The sequence below is a fragment of the Salmo trutta genome, chromosome 1 (assembly GCF_901001165.1).
Source record: "Salmo trutta chromosome 1, fSalTru1.1, whole genome shotgun sequence".
NCBI lineage: Eukaryota > Metazoa > Chordata > Actinopteri > Salmoniformes > Salmonidae > Salmo > Salmo trutta.
Window position 1 is genome coordinate 19,778,160 of NC_042957.1, and position 20,743 is coordinate 19,798,902.

Genomic DNA, 20,743 nt, shown 5'->3' on the forward strand with positions numbered 1-20,743 from the left:
CCATAACCATGTGTGTGAGGTGTATACTTTTGTTTCAAAGTAGATTTGTTTAAGACTAACAAGAAACACTTTGTGTGACCCTGATTTAGCCCACTGCAGTAAAAGGTTAAAACCATTTAGTTTGGTTCTAAACTTCCTGTTGTAACCATACATAAAGCAATGCCATATAGAGAGTGAGTCCAGGACAGAACCATGTATGTTGTGTGAATAAGCACATGCAACAGTCAGTAAGCAGTGCCTTTACTTTCCTTGTGGGGTGGAGAGTTTTAGTCATGATCGAATTATGCCACAGGAGAGTAGGGAGTGTTCCATAAAGACAGTTCTGGCTCTGTATCTCTCTCGCTGTTGGGTGTGTGTACTATGCCTCGCCATCGCAGTGAGGAAATACTGTGGGGAAATCAGACTGAGATGACTTGGCCTGAAAGCTGGTGTTTTAGTATTTTCAGAGATCTATGTGGAGGTTATATGAGGACAGATTGTACAGTGCTATGCCAGTACTAAGCTTCTCTACGTCCACACGCACACCACTATGAGAGGAGTGAGGTGGTCAGAGAGAAACACACAAGTGCACGCGCGCACACACACACCTCTACGATGGTAATGAAGCAGTCAGGGACAGGGCCTGAAAGCTCGCAGCAGGTAGCGCTCAATCCACTGGCTACAGTACTACACACACACACACACACACACACACACACACACACACACACACACACACACACACACACAGACACCGATCATCCCGCTCAAGCTCACAGCATGGCATCCACTCTAACAATGGGAGTCCTTAAAAGGAGAATCGCTAGAGCCCAGAGAAAGTCAATGGAGAGACAGGAGAGAGAGAGGACGTAGCAGTTCTCTAGGAGAAAAGATGACCTAATAATGATATAGCTCCTGTGTCATGTGATGTGTCTATTATATATCTGTCTCCCTCAGTGATAATGTCAACAGCTGGTGGCTCACTACACTACACCAGCACTGTGGGGAGAGTGCTGACGAGGAAAAAAGACACATAGCTAGCCCACAGAGCTCCTGGCATCCGGCAGTGTGTGTGTGTGTGTGTGTGTGTGTGTGTGTACAGTGCCTTGCAAAAGTATTCATTCCCCTTGGCGTTTTTCCTATTTTGTTGCATTAAAACCTGACATTTAAACTGATTTTTATTTGGATTTCATGCAACGGACATACACAAAATATTCAAAATTGGTGAAGTGAAATGAAATAAGAAATTCAAAAAAATAAAACAAAAAAGTGGTGCGTGCATATGTATTCACTTTGCTATGAAGCCCCTAAATAAGATCTGGTGCAACCAATTACCTTCAGAAGTCACATAATTAGTTAAATAAAGTCCACCTGTGTGCAATCTAAGTGTCACATGATCTCAGTATATATACACTTGTTCTGAAAGGCCCCAGAGTCTGCAACACCACTAAGCAAGGGGTACCACCAAGCAAGCGGCACAATGAAGACCAAGGAGCACTCCAAACAGGTCAGGGACAAAGTTGTGGAGAAGTACAGATCAGGTTGGGTTATAAAAAATATCAGAACCTTTGAACATTCCACGGAGCACCATTAAATCCATTATAAAAAAATTGAAAGAATATGGCACCACAACAAACCTGCCTGGTCAGAATTGAAGGAATGATGGATGGTGCTAAATACAGGGAAATTCTTGAAGGAAACCTGTTTCAGTCTTCCAGAGATTAGAGACTGGGATGGAGGTTCACCTTCCAGCAGGACAATGACCCTAAGCATACTGCTAAAGCAACACTCGAGTGATTTAAGGGGAAACATTTAAATGTCTTGGAATGGCCTAGTCAAATCCCAGACCTCAATCCAATTGAGAATCTGTAGTATGACTTAAAGATTGCTGTACACCAGCAGAACCCATCCAACTTGATGGAGCTGGAGCAGTTTTGCCTTGAAGAATGGGCAAAAATCCCAGTGGCTAGATGTACCAAGCTTATAGAGACATACCCCAAGAGACTTGCAGCTGTAATTGCTACAAAAGGTGTCTCTACAAAGTATTTACTTTGGCGGGGTGAATAGTTATGCACGCTCAAGTTTTCAGTTTTTTTTGTGTTATTTCTTGTTTGTTTCACAATAAAAAATATTTTGCATCTTCAAAGTGGTAGACATGTTGTGTAAATCAAATGATACAAATCCCCCCAAAATACATTTTAATTTAAGGTTGTAAGGCAACAAAATTGCCAAGGAGGGTGAATACTTTCACAAGCCATTGTATTTGCATTCAGCATGTATGTGTACTTGTACACTGCTGTAGTGCAGTGGTCTGATCAGAGCACTTTTTCTCCCAGCATCATGAGTTCGTGCCCTGTGCTGGGGAATCATTTTATTTTTATTTTGTGAGAGCAGAGGAAGACATATATCGATGTTCTCCTGACCTTTTCAAAGATCTGAAATCAAAGTCTATTTTCAGTGATCAGGCTGCCTCTATGAGAGAAACACTGAGGACAGTCATATGGCAGGACACACAAACACAAGTGTTTTGACTAACAGGAAGTCAAAGCTTCATGCAGGCCACAACATCGCCTCATGAAATCAATGTTATGCTGACTCTTTTCTGATTTTCCAATATGACACTTTTGCTGAAACAAGACATTCTCATGGTATGGGTGTTGTTTCAAACGTATATGGTCTTTAAGAAACAATATTTATTGATCTTCAAGTGAAGAGGGGACAACACTTTTGAACCCATCCACAAAGGTAGCCTATGCTTTGTGTAATTGACAGCACTCACACAAAGTGCAGACTACTTCAACTCTGGCCCTTTGAAACCATATTAAAGTCATTTACTGCTCTGTTGGCCAACCAAGCATTATCCCTGGCTGTCCATCAAATACTAGTAATCTCTGTTGTCCTTTCCTAACGATAGACCTGTCTCTCTCCACTCTCTCCACAGCCAACTTCATGTGGTGATCAATAAATCAGAAGAGGAAGTTCCCTATTTGGCCCCTCCATGCGTTGGTGTTAGTTGGAGCGTGCTTTTGTGTCTTGATCACCTCACTCCGAGCCCCTGTGGGCTGTGCATTGTGGGAGCTGTACCCACTTCGTGCCGATGGAGGGATGGAACAGGCAAGCAGGGTGGCATGCCCAGAGGAAGTCCGGATAATGTTCTGTGGGCCATTGTCCCGATGGGAGAGGTGAGGATAGGACTAGAGCAGGACAGGAATATGTTTGAAAAGAGGGGGAAAGAGATTGAGGGAGGGAAGAAAGAAAGCGTGTCTGTCTGTCCACAATAGCATACAGTCAATGGGGAGGATAGAGGGGAGACAGGGCGGCACTATTTCTTCATAGAGGAAATGGCAAGCCAGGGGTCACTGAGACTATAAAGGGGGTAGGGGTGGGGGGTGAATGTGCCAGGGAACGAACCATGCCTCCCTTTCAACTTCGAAATAGGTGGTATGGCGAGAGGCAAGGGCAGGGGGTGAGGGAGAAAGCTCTGGGGTGAAATGAGCTCTGATGAGGGACTCAGGGGTGAGCGAATAGGGTGGGGGTAAGAACAAGAAACGAGCGCAGAGAGAGAGCTACATTGCTACAGAAAGGGGGCCTCCCTCCTCCATCCTCCCTCATTCTTGATGGCATTCTAATAATCAGAGAATGAGTTCGCGCCCTCCATCTGGTTCCTATCGGCCCCAGTCCCAGCTTCAAGTCCTACAGTACAACACTCAGACCAGAAGAAGATATAATAACTCTGGTATGTGGTTCCTCAGCTGCACGTGGGCATCACATGAACAGACCAACTCCAAAGGGGCAGGGGTTTTATAATAGGAATGTATGGGGAGTGGGGAATCTGAATTGAACCTCACTCCCAGTCCCCATAGCCTTTCATCTGTTCAGCCTTTACTACTAAATCACACTCCTCCCAACACAAACAATGCTGCTACATCACTGGTCCCTGGGACAGGGAGACGTTTATTTAAATTACCGTCTTAGTGACTACGACTGTCAGTGATTAACAACACAGTGACTACGACTGTCAGTGATTAACAACACAGTGACTGTGACTGTCATAGTGATTACCAACACAGTGACTGTGACTGTCAGTGATTAATAACACAGCGACTACGACTGTCAGTGATTAACAACACAGTGACTGTGACTGTCATAGTGATTAACAACACAGTGACTGTAACTGTCATAGTGATTATCAATACAGTGACTGTGAATGTCATAGTGATTACCAACACTGTGACTGTGACTGTCAGTGATTAATAACACAGCGACTACGACTGTCAGTGATTAACAACACAGTGACTGTGACTGTCATAGTGATTACCAACACAGTGACTGTGACTGTCATAGTGATTACCAACACAGTGACTGTGACTGTCAGTGATTAATAACACAGTGACTGTGACTGTCATAGTGATTACCAACACAGTGACTGTGACTGTCAGTGATTAACAACACAGTGACTGTGACTGTCATAGTGATTACCAACACAGTGACTGTGACTGTCAGTGATTAACAACACAGTGACTGTGACTGTCATAGTGATTAACAACACAGTGACTGTGACTGTCATAGTGATTACCAACACAGTGACTGTGACTGTCATAGTGATTAACAACACAGTGACTGTAACTGTCATAGTGATTATCAATACAGTGACTGTGACTGTCATAGTGATTACCCACACAGTGACTGTGACTGTCTTAGTGATTACCAACACAGTGACTGTGACTGTCATAGTGATTACCAACACAGTGACTGTGACTGTCATAGTGATTACCAACACAGTGACTGTGACTGTCATATTGATTAACAACACAGTAACTGTGACTGTCATATTGATTAACAACACAGGATGAGTGTTTGATGACTGGTTCATGAAGTCCTGGGAGGTGGCAGGTCCTAGTGAGTAAAAACTACGAGTGTGGGTATGCACACACACATTCACACGCACGCACGGACGCACACACACACGGACACACACACACGCTTGCATGCACAGACACGCTGGGGGGACAGGAACCTGTGAGGAGTACTCTGTAGTAAGGGTTCTACATGGAACCCAAAAGGGTTCTACTTGGAACCAAAAAGGGTTGTCCTACGGGGACAGCTGAAGGACCCTTTAAGGTTCTAGATAGCACCTTTTTTTCTAAGAGTGTAGTACCCCACCTATACCCCATCCTGTCCTCTTCTCTAGCATGTTGTAATCGGTCCATCTCCCCCCTCCTGTCTCCCCTCCCCTTCTCCAGCTGACACAATGGGAGGAAGGAAGCCTGGAGGGCCGTAGAATGGTGCCTGAGGAGAGGTCATAGGGAGGAAACAGAGAGCAGAGCTTGGCTGGCCTTCCATCAGTCACAGAGGGACGTGACAGAGAGGAGGGAGTTAGACTTGAGTCACTCTGTGTTACTCAAATAATGGTGTGTGTGTGTTTGTGGTTGTGTCTGTCACCATAGGCACAGGGCAGTGACTGGGCCTAGACTGACTGTAATAACCTAGACTGACTGTAATAAGGTGTCCTCCACTGTCCACTCCTATGCATAACTCCAGTGTAAGAGTCCAGTCAGTCATGTTGTCACAAGCAGCTATCTGGAGATGCTATCTTCGCCCTCATACCATCATTAGCTCTGGACATGATGCAAGGATCAACATGTGTAATGGGAAATGATTTGATACATTTTTAACTGTATTTGATTTACTGTGGATATGGAATGATGTGTAATAAACATGATTGTATGTGCAGGAAGACCCAGACAGATGCATTCCCTTGGGGGAAGGGAAACAGGAGTCAACAATGTATGTTTAAAGGGACATTTACAACTTCATATTCATCTTCTCTAGCACCACCCAAACATTATTAACATACAGTATGTTTCTATATTTGCAGTAAAAGAGATAGAGAAAGATAAGTGTTTCCAATGACATTATCAACCAATTAGTAGACAATTAGTAGGCAATGCCTACTCGTAATTGGTCAAAATCCCACGATGCACACCAATGATGTCATTGGAAACTCATCTTCCTCAATCTTTTTTATTACAAAACCATCTTAATATGCTGTATGTTGATGTGGGGGTGGTGCTGGAGAAAAATTGTGAAGTTTCCCTTTAAGTACCATGTTTAATTAAGTAGTTACTCTACAATAAGCGTACAAAACATTAGGAACACCGGCTCTTTCCATGACAGACTGACCAGGTGAATCCAGGTGAAAGCTATAATCCCTTATTAATGTTAAACTCACTTCAATCAGTGTAGATTAAGGGGAGGAGACAGGTTAAATTATTTTTAACTGGAGACAAGGATTGTGAATGTGTGCCATTCAGAGGGTGCACAGGTTTGAGATAAAAAGTTTTATTTTTTTAGATAAAACTATACTGAATATATTCATATCACCAAATAATTGATTAAAACACACTGTTTTGCAATTAATTTCCACAGTAGCCTCAACAGCACTCTGTAGGGTAGCATCATGGTGTAGCCGGAAGACAGTTAGCTTCCGTCCTCCTCTGGGTACATTGACTTTAATACAAAACCTAGGAGGCTCATGGTTCCCACCCGCTTCCATAAACTTACACAATAATTATGATAACTTCCGGTGGATGTCCTCCAACCTATCAGAGCTCTTGCAGCATGAACTGACATGTTATCCACCCAATCAAAGGATCAAGGAATGAATCTAGTATTGAAAGCTAGAGCTAGCTAGCACTGCAGTGCATAAAATGTGGTGAGTAGTTGACTCAAAGACAGAGAAAGACAATAATTTAATAGTTTTTAAAAATGAAGAAGCGAGAGAGAGAGAGAGAGAGAGAGAGAAAAATAGATATATTTAGTTGTATTCGTTTCACTTTCACTTAGCTAGTGAATGCATCGAGCTAGTTTAGCCTACCCAAATACCCGGCTCAAACAGAGAGGGATGCTATGTTAGCTAGCTGGCTATGGCTATCCAACACAGGAACTTTTCTAAATCAAGGTAAGCTTTTGGTTTTATAAATTTATGGACACTTGCTTGCTGACTGTACAATGTACTGCATGATTGTAGCGGGTTTACTAACACGTTAGTGCTAGTAGCTATGTTGACTATGACATTACTAACGTTGTTAGCTAATATGGTGACAACGATGTAGCCTATGTGTAGTGGTTAGCGGTTATGATATGAAGGTTTGGCTTGGAAAGGTTTTTCTGCCTGGTCTGCCTTGTGGTTAGAGCATTGGACCAGTAACTGAAAGGTTGCCAGATTGAATCCCTGAGCTGACGAGGTAAACATCTGTTGTTCTTCCCCTGAACAAGGAAGTTAACCCACTGTTCCCTGGTAGGCTGTCATTGTAAATAAGAATTTGTTCTTAACTGACTTGCCTAGTTAAATAAAGGTAAAAAACATAGATGATGTGTTGTGCACTGAAATCCACAAGCAAAGGGAAAAGGTGAGAGAGTGCAGATGTGAGAAGGAATTATACAACGAGCCACCTTTTGTAACAATTACAGCTGCAAGTTTCTTGGGGTATGTCTCTATAAGCTTGGCACATCTAGCCACTGGGATTTTTGCCCATTCTTCAAGGCAAAACTGCTCCAGCTCCATCAAGTTGAATGGGTTCCGCTGGTGTACTGCAATCTTGAAGTCATACTACAGATTCTCAATTAGATTGAGGTCTGGGATTTGACTAGGCCATTCCAAGACATTTAAATGTTTCCCCTTAAACCACTCGAGTGTTGCTTTAGCAGTATGCTTAGGGTCATTGTCCTGCTGGAAGGTGAACCTCCATCCCAGTCTCAAATCTCTGGAAGACTGAAACAGGTTTCCCTCAAGAATTTCCCTGTATTTAGCGCCATCCATCATTCCTTCAATTCTGACCAGTTTCCCAGTCCCTGCCGATGAAAAACATCCCCACAGCATGATGCTGCCACCACCATGCTTCACTGTGGGGATGAAGTTCTCGGGGTGTTGAGTTTCCGCCAGACATAGCACTACCTACTGCGAGCTTTCAGGCCCTGTTCCTGACTGCTTCATTACCCTCGTAGAGGTTATTTTTTTTATTTCACTTCACCAATTTGGACTATTTTGTGTATGTCCATTACATGAAATCCAAATAAAAATCCATTCAAATTACAGGATGTAATGCAACAAAATAGGAAAAATGCCAAGGGGGATGAATACTTTTGCAAGGCACTGTATATGGCTGCTATGAAAGTGAACTGTGTTTGCGTGTGATCAGGGGTGTATTCATTCTGCCAATTCTGTTCAAAAACATTTCTTAAACGGAATGAAACAGGGATACTTGAATTTGTCCAATACAAACTCTCGTTTGCAGATGTTGGACTAATGATTACACCCTAGATCAGCTAGATGAAGGCAAGAGTGTGCAAGGTGGTATTGAATGTGTTACTGTCTGTCACCTTGATTACAACAACAAAAAATCTCGACCTGTGCACCTATGTTGTAAACTTTAATTCATAGGCTAGGTTGTAGCAACCTCATGATGGGTACAGGGAAAATGTTAGTATCATGTAGTAGCCTAAACCTATCGATGTTATAATGCGCTGGGTGAATGGAATATGAATGACAGTCATCCAACATTCTGTAATAGAAATAAGGCCATGGTCATAAAAAAAGAACGGTCCTCCCTCATCTTAAACATCACCGACTGCCACTGCAGTGTATAATTAATGATCTGTTGTGACTAAGTACTGATGTTGTTACCTTTGACCTGTTTAACTGCCAGTATCAAATGTCTGCCAGTGTTGAATGTTTTGGTTAAAGTTTGACGCCAGACTGGATTCGAGGACACACTGATAATGTATCTATGACAGAGTAATTCTGTAGCAGCTGATGTTGAGACTTTCTACAAGCCTCTCAGGCTGGAGTCTTTGGGTGGAAGGTAGCATAGTGGTTAGTGATGGGTCAGTAACCGAAAGGTCTTCGAATCCCGAGCCAACAAGGTGAAAAATATGTCGATGTGCCCTTGAACAAGGCATTTAACCCTAATTGCTCCAGGGTTGCCGTTGATAATGGCAGACCCAGGCCATGACCCCACTCTTCAAGGGTGTCTCAGGGATATGCAAAAAACACACTTCCAATTCACACATGCGTATTAATACATACTTGTACATGTGTGAAATAGGACAAATATAAACACCCTCCAAATTATTATTATTATTTACAAAATATACGGTGCTGTGTGATTAATATATCATTAATATATGATTAATATATTCTCAGAGAAGACCTGAATTCTTATATTAAACTCGATTGATCTTTGATTGATATTATCAAAGACTGTTCTCCTTTTGGTTCACCTGGAAATTCCCATTACAACATGATTCATGACCCACATATGTGTGTGTGTGTGCGTGTGTATGAGTGCGTGTGTCTATGTGTGTGTGCGTGTGTTGATGATATAACCCAGATTCACTGCACTGCACATTCGTCACACATGTAGAGAGAAGTGGGGTTGAACTATAGTCTTACTTTCTCTCTGTCTCTGGAGTGGACACCTCACTGCTGAAACCAAGGGACTCCTGTGGACAGAAGAGGTACTGCGTTTAGCCTGGTATTCAGCCATGTAACATTGGTATAGCATTCAGGTTGTGTTACTCAACATCTAATAGTTCAAATAACATTGATGTAAAAATGTATTTACAAATGAATGTAACTCTGTTGCTGATGTAATGATATGTAAATGTAACCAAGTATAAATGTTGTGTGACCAATGCAAGGGGAGTTTTGGCTTACCTGAATCTCTGAGCGAAGCTGCAGAGAGGTGGGGCTTGTGTCAACTTTCTCCTGTGAGAGAGGAAGAGAAATAAAGAGAGGGAAAGAGAGAGAGAGAGATCGGAGTTAGAACAAGGTTATCATTATTGGCCAGTGAAGGGAGGGGCGGTGTAGAGTATGAAACCATATGAACATGAGTTGCTCAGGTAGAGAAAAGAGAATGACGTATCATATCAAGGAGGGTGTATCAACAATCACATACATTGACTGTGACATTGAACATAGGAAAAAAGATAACAGTGAGAAGAAAAAGGAGAGAACAGAGCAGTGTTTGCATTTCTATTTATTAGGCAGCAGCTACTCTTCCTGGGGTCCAAACAGATTAAGGCACTTACATTACACATAACACATAATATAAAACAGTACATCATATAACATTATTACATTACATATTTACAATACAAAATGTATAATACCGCCATACAACGTTATTTCAATGTACATGTGTGTAGAGTGCTAGCGTTTGTGTGCGTATGCGTGTGTTTGAACCTGTGTGTGGCTTTTTATCTGTTTTATTTTACTGATTCTACTGCTTGCATCAGTTACCTGATGTGGAATAGAGTTCCATGTAGTCATGGATCTATGTAGTACTGTGCACCTCCTATAGTCTGTTCTGGACTTAGGGACTGTGAAGAGACCTTTGGTAACATGTCTTATGGGGTATGCATGTGTGTCCGAGCTGTGTGCTAGTAGTTTAAACAGACCGCACGGTACATTCAGCTTGTCAACACTTCTTACAGAAACAAGTAGTGATGAAATCAATCTCTCCTCCAATTTGAGCCATGAGAGATTGACATGCATATCATTAATGTTAGCTCCCCGTGTACAGTTAAGGGCCAGTCGTGCTGCCCTGTTCTGAGCCAATTGTAATTTTCCTTCCGTGTGGCACCTGACCACATGACTGAACAGCAGTCCAGGTGCGACAAAACTAGGGCCTGTAGGACCTGCCATGTTGATAGTGTTATTAAGGAGAGAGAGCATCGCTTTATTATGGACAGACTTTTCCCCAATTTAGCTACCGTTGTATCAACATGTTTTGACCATGACAGTTTACAATCCAGGGATACTCCAAGCAGTTTAGTCACCTCAACGTGCTCAATTTCCACATTATTCATTACAAGATTTAGTTGAGGTTTAGGGTTTAGTGAATGATTTGTCCCAAATATAATGCTTTTAGTTTTTGAAATATTTAAGACTAACTTATTCCTTGCCACCCATTCTGAAACTAACTGCAGTTCTTTGTTAAGTGTTGCAGTCATTTCAGTCACTGTAGTAGCTGATGTGTATAGTGTTGAGTCATTCGCATACATAACACTGGCTTTACTCAAAGCCAGTGGCATGTCATTAGTAAAGATTGAAAAAAGTAAGGGGCCTAGACAACTGCCCTGGGGAATTCCTGATTCTACCTGGATTATGTTGGAGAGGCTTCCATTAAAGAACACCCTCTGTGCTCTGTTAGACAGGTAACTCTTTATCCACAATATAGCATGGGGTGTAAAGCCATAACCCATACGTTTTTCAAGCAGCAGATTATGATAAAAAATGTCAAAAGCCACACTGAAGTCTAACAAGCCCCCACACTCTTTTTATCATCAATTTCTCTCAGCCAATCATCAGTCATTTGTGTAAGTGCTGTGCTTGTTGAATGTCCTTCGCTATAATCATACTGAAAGTCTGTTGTCAATTAGTTTGCTGTAAAATAGCATTGTATCTAGTCAAACACTATTTTTTTAAAAGTTTACTAAGGGTTGGTAACAAGCTGATTGGTCAGCTTTTTGAGCCAGTAAACGGGCTTTACTATTCTTAGGTTGTGGAATGACTTTTGCTTCCCTCCAGACCTGAGGGCGCATAATTCCTAGTAGGCTTAAATTGAAGATATGGCAAATAGGAGTGGCAATATCGTCTGCTATTTTCCTCAGTAATTTTCCATCCAAGTCGTCAGACCCTGGTGGCTTGTCATTGTTGATAGACAACAATCATCTTTTCACTTCTTCCAAACACACTTTACGGAATAAAAAAATATGTCTTTCATAATTTGTCTTTCATAATTTGGCCAGATATGCTTGGATGTGTAGTGTTAGCGATTGTTGCTGCAATGTCATGCCTAAGTTTGCTAATCTTGCCAATGAAAAAATCATTAAAGTAGTTGGCAATATCAGTGGGTTTTGTGATGAATGAGCCATCTGATTCAATGAATGATGGAGATGAGTTTGTCTTTTTGGCCAAAATGTCATTTGAAGTGTTCCAAAGCTTTTTACTATCATTCTTTATATAATTTATCTTCGTTTCATAGGAGTTTCTTCTTCTTTTTATACACATGATTTCTCAATTTGCAATGTGTTTGCCAATCGGTTGTGCTGTCAGACTTATTTCCATTCCTTTTGCCTCATCCCTCTCAACCATACACTTTTTCAATTCCACATCAATCCAAGGAGATTTAACAGTTTTCACAGTCATTTTCTTAATGCTTATTAGTAACTGGAATGCGCAATTTCATAAATGTACATCATCAACATAAGAATCACTACAAACGTATTGTATGACCTCTGATACACTATATTAGGCCCAGCCTTTGGAACTTCGGTTTTCCTAGATATGGATACTATATTGTGATTACTATATCTGATGGATTTGGATACTGCTTTCAAACACATTTCTGCAGCATTAGTAAAGTTGTGATCAATACATGTTGTTGATTTCATTCCTGTGCTGTTTGTAACTACCATGGTAGGTTGATTGATAACCTGAACAAGTTTGCAGGCAGTGGTTACAGTTTGAAGCTTTTTATTGAGTGGGCAGCTTGATGAAAGCCAGTCAATATTTATATCACCCAGAAAATATACCTCTCTGTTGATATCACATATATTATCAACCATTTCACACATATTATGCAGATACTGACTGTTAGCACTTGGTGGTCTATAGCGGCTTCCCACCAGAATGAGTTCACATGTATATCGTCACCTACATGTACAAGTCTATTCATTCACATGCTATTACTGGCAGCTGAAAACAAAGACCATACCATAAACCTGCCAGACCTGTTTTAACTGAGTCAAGAGACTTAGTTCAGTGATAAGAGAGTTCAGTGAGGTGCTATTGGAATCCTACCTATCCAAATAAACAATAGACGACTTGAATAACTGACCTGACTGTACAAACACCAGAATGACAACATATAACTCCACCCTCTTGTATGATACGTAAATCCCTCAAGGAACACCTCATGTTTATGAACACTCTTGGAGTGCTTTGATTCTGTATTCAGAGGCATATGCAAGAATGATTATGGGTCAATGGCTCATCCAAACTACAGTGAAAACAGTGGAAAAACCCTGACAGATCTGTGTCACAGTCACCTCTTTGGACCCATAACATGTGGTGAGCTGCTCTGCCTGACGTGTGTGTCTGTGTGTGTGTGTGTGTGTGTGTGTGTGTGTGTGTGTGTGTGTGTGTGTGTGTGTGTGTGTGTGTGTGTGGGTTGGAGCAATTCTCTTTCAGAGAGGTAGAAGTAGCATATGGCTAAAGCAGCTGTTCTTGTTGTTATGGCCTTTCCAGAGAGAGAGAGAGAGAGAGAGAGAGAGAGAGAGAGAGAGAGAGAGAGAGAGAGAGAGAGAGAGAGAGAGAGAGAGAGAGAGAGATCACTGTACAAGACGGGGTTTCTACTGTTAGCCTATACACAAACAGTACAACCAAGACATCAGGAACTGACTGCACTTTACATGTTTTCTTAAATAGAGCACTATTGGGCCTCTCTGGTGGTGCAGTGGTCTAAGGCACTGCATTGCAGTGCTAGCTGTGCCACTAGAGATCCTAGTTTGAGTCCAGGCTCTGTCGCAGCCGGCTGAGACCGGGAGACCCATGGGCCACGCACAATTGGCCCAGCCTCGTCCGGGTTAGGGGAGGGTTTGGCCGGCAGGGATCTTGTCCCATCGCACACTAGCAACTCCTGTGGCAGGCTGGGCACAATGCACACTGACACGGTGGCCAGGTGTATGGTGTTTCCTCCGTCACATTGGTGCGGCTGGCTTCCGTGTTAAGCAGGCAGTGTGGCTTGGCTGGGTATTGTTTCGGAGGACGCATGGCTCTTGACCTTCGCCTCTCACGAGTCCGTATGGGAGGTGCAGCGATGGAACAAGACTGTAACTGTCAATTAGATATCACAAAATTGGGGAGAAAAAAGGGTAAAAAAAAAACAAGCCACTATTCCTTGTATCTCTAATTAAACTCTTTAAACTAGGTAATTTTCCAGGAGTGGTTTCTATGAAGGTACTTTTCCTGCTTATTACAGTCAGTGTACTGTGCTTTTCTTAATTGACTCCCCTGGAAAAATAAAGGGGGAAAAAATAAATAATAATAATCCTCTTAAGAGAAACCCTCATACACAAAGAAGGAGAGAAAGAGCGAGAGAGAGACCCCTCGTCCACCAGGTTCCTGTTCTGATTCTTTGTATCACTGTACTTTGGTCAGGTGGACTTCCTTATTTTTTATTATTGTACATTTTTTGTTGTTTGTTACCCCTTTTTCTCCTCAATTTCGTGATATCTGTCACAGATCCCCCCGGTACTGATGCTCATTCTGTTCACCAGTTCCGGAGGTCTACGTCACCGGCCATCTAGGCTTCACTAAACGGAATTCATTATCATCGACCCCGGACTGTCTTGTCTGATTACGCACACCTGGTTCCCATTTCCCCTGATTAGTATGATATATACGTGCCCTCTGTTCCCCATTGTCCTTGTCAGTTATTGTTCCCATGTCCGTTGGTCATGTGAGTACCTATGCGTTGTTTCGGCTGCTGTGCTGCGTGTTTTGTGCATTGGGTATTACTGGTCTCGTCCCGTGTCGTTCTACGCTCTTTTGTTTGGGTACATCCCAGTGTTTTGTATACGTTGTGGCGTACAGCAGGTCAGCCACCAGGGGGAGACTCGTCGAGGCAGAGTATACATCACGAGGCGATGGCTCCATCTGCTGGACGTGCCAGGTCTCGACGGGCTCTCCAGCCAGGACTAATCGGGGCTGATTGGGGATTGGTGAGTAATCAAGGGCTGATTGCTCACCAACTGTACAAGTCCCATAAAGCTGCCAGAAGGGCAGCACACAGGAGAGAGAGTGGGGGAGGAAAGGACTCCCGTATAGTTGGGGATGGTACCAGAGGTAACAGGAGGGAGTTCAGTTTTTGATCCCCACAGGACACAGCAAGACCCGGAGCCCAGAAGACGGTATCCCGGAGAGGGTCTCTTGGGGGAGACCTATTCTTTTCTATTGGACTATTATTTTAATAAACACCTTTGAACCTGAGCTAATCCTACTCTGTCCGTGTCTGATCTGTGTAAACGTTTTGACCCAACCCCCTGGTCTGCCACAACTTGTTTGTTTTGGCCGTATTAAAAACCCAAATTATGTATTCCTGCACCTGTCTCCAAATCCGTGACAATATCTAATTGGTATTTACAGTCTTGTCCCATCGCTGCAACTCCCGTACGGACTCGGGAGAGGCGAAGGTCGAGAGCCATGTATCCTTCTAAATACGACCCTGCCAAGCCGCACTGCTTCTTGACACACCGCTCGTTTAACCCAGAAGCCAGCCGCACCAATGTGTCGGAGGAATCACTGTACAACTGGCTACCAGAGTCAGCTTGCAGGCGCCCGGCCCGCCACAAGGAGTCGCTAGAGCACGATGGGACAAGGAAATCCCGACCGACCAAATCCTCCCCTGACCCGGACAACGCTGGGCCAATTGTGTACCGCCTCATGGGTCTCCCGGTCCCAGCTGGCTGCGACACAGCCTGGGACGAACCCAAGGCTGTAGTGACACCTCAAGCACTGCGATGTAGTCCCTTAGGCCGCTGTGCCACTCAGGAGGCAGGAGGACTTCCTTGATGGAACTTCTGGAGGTGGTCTGATAATTTCGGTTCCTTCTTGAACCTTCAGCATTAGCTGTTAGCGCTGGGATGCTAGTCGACAATGTGCAGCCAATGATTGAGCTGATGACTCAATCCCTCTCCTTCTCTCCATATGACTCTAATAGGGCTGGACACTGTGGAGTTCTGCCTTCAGTGTCGTGCTGAGCCGTGATTACTCTTACTGGGTGCGTATTGGATGCGTATTTGTTTTAGTTTTTTGTGAATACCAGAAGGGTTAGTGTTTCATGTAATGACTAAAGGACAGACGATCAACAGTGAATAGTGAGTACTGTGCTGTGGAAAATGTGAAATGTACAGTGGCAGCCAACCAGCGGTTAAGCTCAGGGCAGATTCGTCCTTTCCACCAATGAGAGATAGCTAGATAACGAGAGGACAGGAATTAAGACTCACACTTCCTCCAGGGAGGAGGATACAGGAAATAAAGGAGGATTCTGCCCTGAGCTTAACCTCTTCCTGATCAGTCATAACACCGCACCCAGATGAACAGGACGGGGCCTGAGGGAAACTGTTCCTAGATCAGTACATTATCATTTCCCAGATGTCTTCATAGAGGATATGACATCAGGAGAACTGACTGTTTCCTTTTCCTCTACTGAATGAAGAGATGATGGGTCCTTTTCATTTCAATTTCCCAAAGACATATAACGTGTGTGTGTGTTAAAGAGAGTTACTCAGAGGTGATATAAACCCTCCTAGCCTGAGGGAAATGTAAGTACAGCTGAAGTGCTATGAAAGCAAATAGCTTAGCCTATGGAGCCTACACTTAGTGTATATCACTATGGTTATCTCCACAGGGGCCAGCCAGCCAGGCTTTCTTCTACCACACAGTTTCCCTGCATGACCCTTAGCCTGCCTTCCTGTCTGTCCTCTAGCCTGCTTGTCTTTCTATCTGAGATTGATTATGGCACCATTGACCAGATAATAACTGGACATGGCTGAGCCATAATCAACACTACTTGTAGCACCAGAACAGAGATTACTGTCATAACACTCAGAACCAGAACAGACTCTGTGACTGTGAGCTGCCCTGTCTGTCTGCAGAGCTGTCCATCCCTCCTCTCCTCGGGTCTGCTACTGCTGCTTTATAGCGTCTCTGTCTGTCTGTCTGTCTGTCTGTCTGTCTGTCTGTCTGTCTGTCTGTCTGTCTGTCTGTCTGTCCCGTAGCCTGTCTGTCTGCCCCCTAGGCTGCCTGTCTCCCTCCTTGTCTGCCTGTCTGTCTGTCCCCTAGCCTGTCTGTCTGCCTGTCTGTCTGTCCCCTAGCCTGTCTGTCTGTCCCCTAGCCTGTCTGTCTCTCTGTCTGTCTGTCCCCTAGCCTGTCTATCTGTCTGTCCCCTAGCCTGTCTATCGCTCAGTTTGGTAGAGTGCTCAGGAAACCCGTGGTATGGTAGTGGTCCGGAAGTTTCTCCCTCTGTAAATCAAGAAGTTGGGAAGAGCTGTTGAACAGAGTGAACAGAGTGAACAGAATGTCCATCCAAGGGAATAGAGGGATTCCCATAAGTCAGGGAGCGCCAAGCCAAGGACATAAAACTCTATTTCCACTGAGTTAGAGGGACCTGTTAGCCTTTTGTTCCTGTGGCACTACACAGTCCTATATATACAGCGACTGAGCTGTTTGAGACAAGTGGCTTTGAATAGAGAGGAACATATCTGTGAGGCTGGACCAACGTCTATCCCTTTAGCAAGCAAAACCTTGGCAGTATGTAGTTACAGACACAGGTACAGACACACTTGATTTGAAGTTTTTTTGCAATCTGATTGTCTATGATGCCCACTCCACTGTGACGGAGGTGTCTGGTGATATGCCTGTTGTCTATGATGCCCACTCCACTGTGACGGAGGTGTCTGGTGATATGCCTGTTGTCTATGATGCCCACTCCACTGTGACGGGGGTGTCTGGTGATATACCTGTTGTCTATGATGCCCACTCCACTGTGACGGAAATGTCTGGTGATATGCCTGTTGTCTATGATGCCCACTCCACTGTGACGGGGTGTCTGGTGATATACCTGTTGTCTATGATGCCCACTCCACTGTGACGGGGTGTCTGGTGATATGCCTGTTGTCTATGATGCCCACTCCACTGTGACGGGGTGTCTGGTGATATACCTGTTGTCTATGATGCCCACTCCACTGTGACGGGGTGTCTGGTGATATACCTGTTGTCTATGATGCCCACTCCACTGTGACGGGGTGTCTGGTGATATACCTGTTGTCTATGATGCCCACTCCACTGTGACGGGGGTGTCTGGTGATATCCCTGTTGTCTATGATGCCCACTCCACTGTGACGGGGTGTCTGGTGATATGCCTGTTGTCTATGATGCCCACTCCACTGTGACGGGGTGTCGGGTGATATACCTGTTTTCTATGATGCCCACTCCACTGTGACGGAGGTGTCTGGTGATATACCTGTTGTCTATGATGCCCACTCCACTGTGACGGAGGTGTCTGGTGATATGCCTGTTGTCTATGATGCCCACTCCACTGTGACGGGGTGTCTGGTGATATACCTGTTGTCTATGATGCCCACTCCACTGTGACGGGGTGTCTGGTGATATGCCTGTTGTCTATGATGCCCACTCCACTGTGACGGGGTGTCTGGTGATATACCTGTTGTCTATGATGCCCACTCCACTGTGACGGGGGTGTCGGGTGATATACCTGTTTCTGCAGCATTCATATAGCTTAGCGTCATCTCAGCGCTTACCTGGCACGCGCACACACACGCACATACACACGCACACACACACACGCACACACAGCCTCCGCTTCTAGCTCTGCTCCAAAACACAGATAGAGCCCCACAGAGACAGAAGCACAAAGCAACCCTCTGTTCCTCCCCCTCCTACTCCTCCAAGATGCAGACACATACAGGGAAAGAGAGAGAGTTAAGGAGGGAGAGAAGAAGGGAGAGAGAGGAGGGAGAGAGGGGGAGGACTCAATCAAAAACAAGCAAACAAACCCACATCCCCTCTCACTTTCATCACCATGCCGTGATGTGAATTCCCGATGCTCCAGAAATGCAAAGCTAACTCTTGGAAAAAGGCGCACAAGTCAACAAACTTTCCTCTTGCCTTGTACATATCAAATACGAGGCCTATTATTTTGTTTTAAGACTTCCCCAAATCATAGCCCGAACATTAACCACGCGGAATTAATGCATCAAAAATAGATATCCATAATACGTTGAATTTTGAAGGGAAACATACTCTCTTGCGGTATGTCTCTATTAGCTTCTTCAAAGCAAAACTGCTCCAGCTCCTTCAAGTTGGATGGGTTCTGCTGGTGTACTGCAATCTTTAAATCATACCACAGGTTCTCAATTGGATTGAGGTCTGGGCTTTGACTAGGCCATTCCAAGACATGTAAATGTTTGCCCTTAAACCACTTGAGTGTTGCTTTAGCAGTATGTTTAGGGTCATTGTCCTGCTGGAAGGTGAACCTCTGTCCCAGTCTCAAATCTCTGGAAGACTGAAACAGGTTTCCCTCAAGAATTTCCCTGTATTTAGCGCCATCCTTCATTCCTTCAATTCTGACCAGTTTCCCAGTCCCTGCCAATGAAAAACATCCCCACAGCATGATGCTGCCACCACCTTGCTTCACTGTGGGGATGGTGTTCTCGGGTGTTGGGTTTGCGCCAGACATCGCGTTTTCCTTGATGGCCAAAAAGCTCAATTTTAGTCTCATCTGACCAGAGTACATTCTTCCATATATTTGGGGAGTCTCCCATATGCCTTTTGGCGAACACCAAACGTGTTTTCTTATTTTTTACTTTAAGCAATGGCTTTTTTCTTGCCGCTCTCCCGCAAAGCCCAGCTCTGTGGAGTGTACGGCTTATAGTGGTCCTATGGACAGATACTCCAATCTCCTCTGTGGAGCTTTGCAGCTCCTTCTGGGTTATCTTTGGTGTCTTTGTTGCCTCTCTGATTAATGCCCTCCTTGCCTGGTCCATTAGTTTGGTGGGTGGTCCTCTCTTGGCAGGTTTGTTGTGGTGCCATATTCTTTCATTTTTTTTTATAATAGATTTAATGGTGCTCCGTGGGATGTTCAAAGTTTCGGGTATTTTTTTATAACCCAACCTGATCTGTACTTCTCCACAACGTTGTCCCTGACCTGTTTGGAGAGCTCCTTGGTCATCATGGTGCCGCTTGCTTAGTGGTGTTGCAGACTCAGTGGCCTTTCAGAACAGGTGTATATAAACTGAGATCATGTGACACTTAAATAAAGTCCACCTGTGTGCAATCTAACTAATTATGTGACATCTGAAGGTAATTGGTTGCACCAGATCTTATTTAGGAGCTTCGTAGCAAAGGGGGTGAATACATATGCACCCACCACTTTTCAGTTGAAATTTTTGGGGAATGTTTTGAAACAAGTTGTTTTTTTCATTTCACATCACCAATTTTGACTATTTTTTGAATACAAAGCGTTATGTTTGGGGCAAATACAATACATCACTGAGTACCACTCTTCATATTTTGAAGCATGGTTGTGGCTGCATCATGTTGTGGGTATGCTTGTCATCTGCAAGGACTAGTGAGTTTATGATAAAAAGAAACATAATAGAGCTAAGCATAGGTTTAATCCTCAAGGAAAACCTGGTTCAGTCTGCCTTCCAACAGACACTGGGAGACAAATTCACCTTTCAGCAGGACAATAACCTAAAACACAAGGCCAAATGTACACTGGAGTTGTTTAGCAAGATGACATTGTATGTTCCTGAGTGGCCTAGTTACAGTTTTGACTTAAATCGTCTTGAAAATCTATGGCAGTACTTGAAAATGTCTGTCTAGGATTGATCAACAACAAACTTGATTGAGCTTGAAGAATTTTTAAAAGAATAATGTGCAAATGTTGTACAATTTAAGGTGTGCTAAGCTCTTAGAGATTTACCCAGAAAGACTCACAGCTGTAATCACTTCTAACATGTATTGATTCAGGGCTGTGAATACTTATGCAATTAGGTATTTCTGTACTTGATTTTCAATAAATGTGCAAACATTTCTAAAAATGTGTTTTCACTTTGTCACTAAGGGGTATTGTGTATAGATGGGTGAAAGAAAACAATCTATTTAATCCCT

At 43.7% G+C, this 20,743-nt stretch overlaps 1 protein-coding gene across 6 annotated transcripts in view; it reads right to left on the bottom strand.

Annotated features, from left to right (window-relative positions):
- Positions 1 to 20,743, bottom strand: part of LOC115177877 (SAM and SH3 domain-containing protein 1) — a 331,417-nt gene that overhangs the window by 43,710 nt on the left and 266,964 nt on the right. For all 6 annotated transcript variants that reach the window (XM_029738976.1, XM_029738905.1, XM_029739113.1 and 3 more), the window contains 2 exons: positions 9,698 to 9,748; positions 9,434 to 9,483 (listed from right to left, as the gene is read on the bottom strand). In XM_029738976.1, coding sequence (XP_029594836.1) covers positions 9,434 to 9,483; positions 9,698 to 9,748 — 101 coding nt within the window. The remainder of the gene's footprint in view (positions 1 to 9,433; positions 9,484 to 9,697; positions 9,749 to 20,743) is intronic.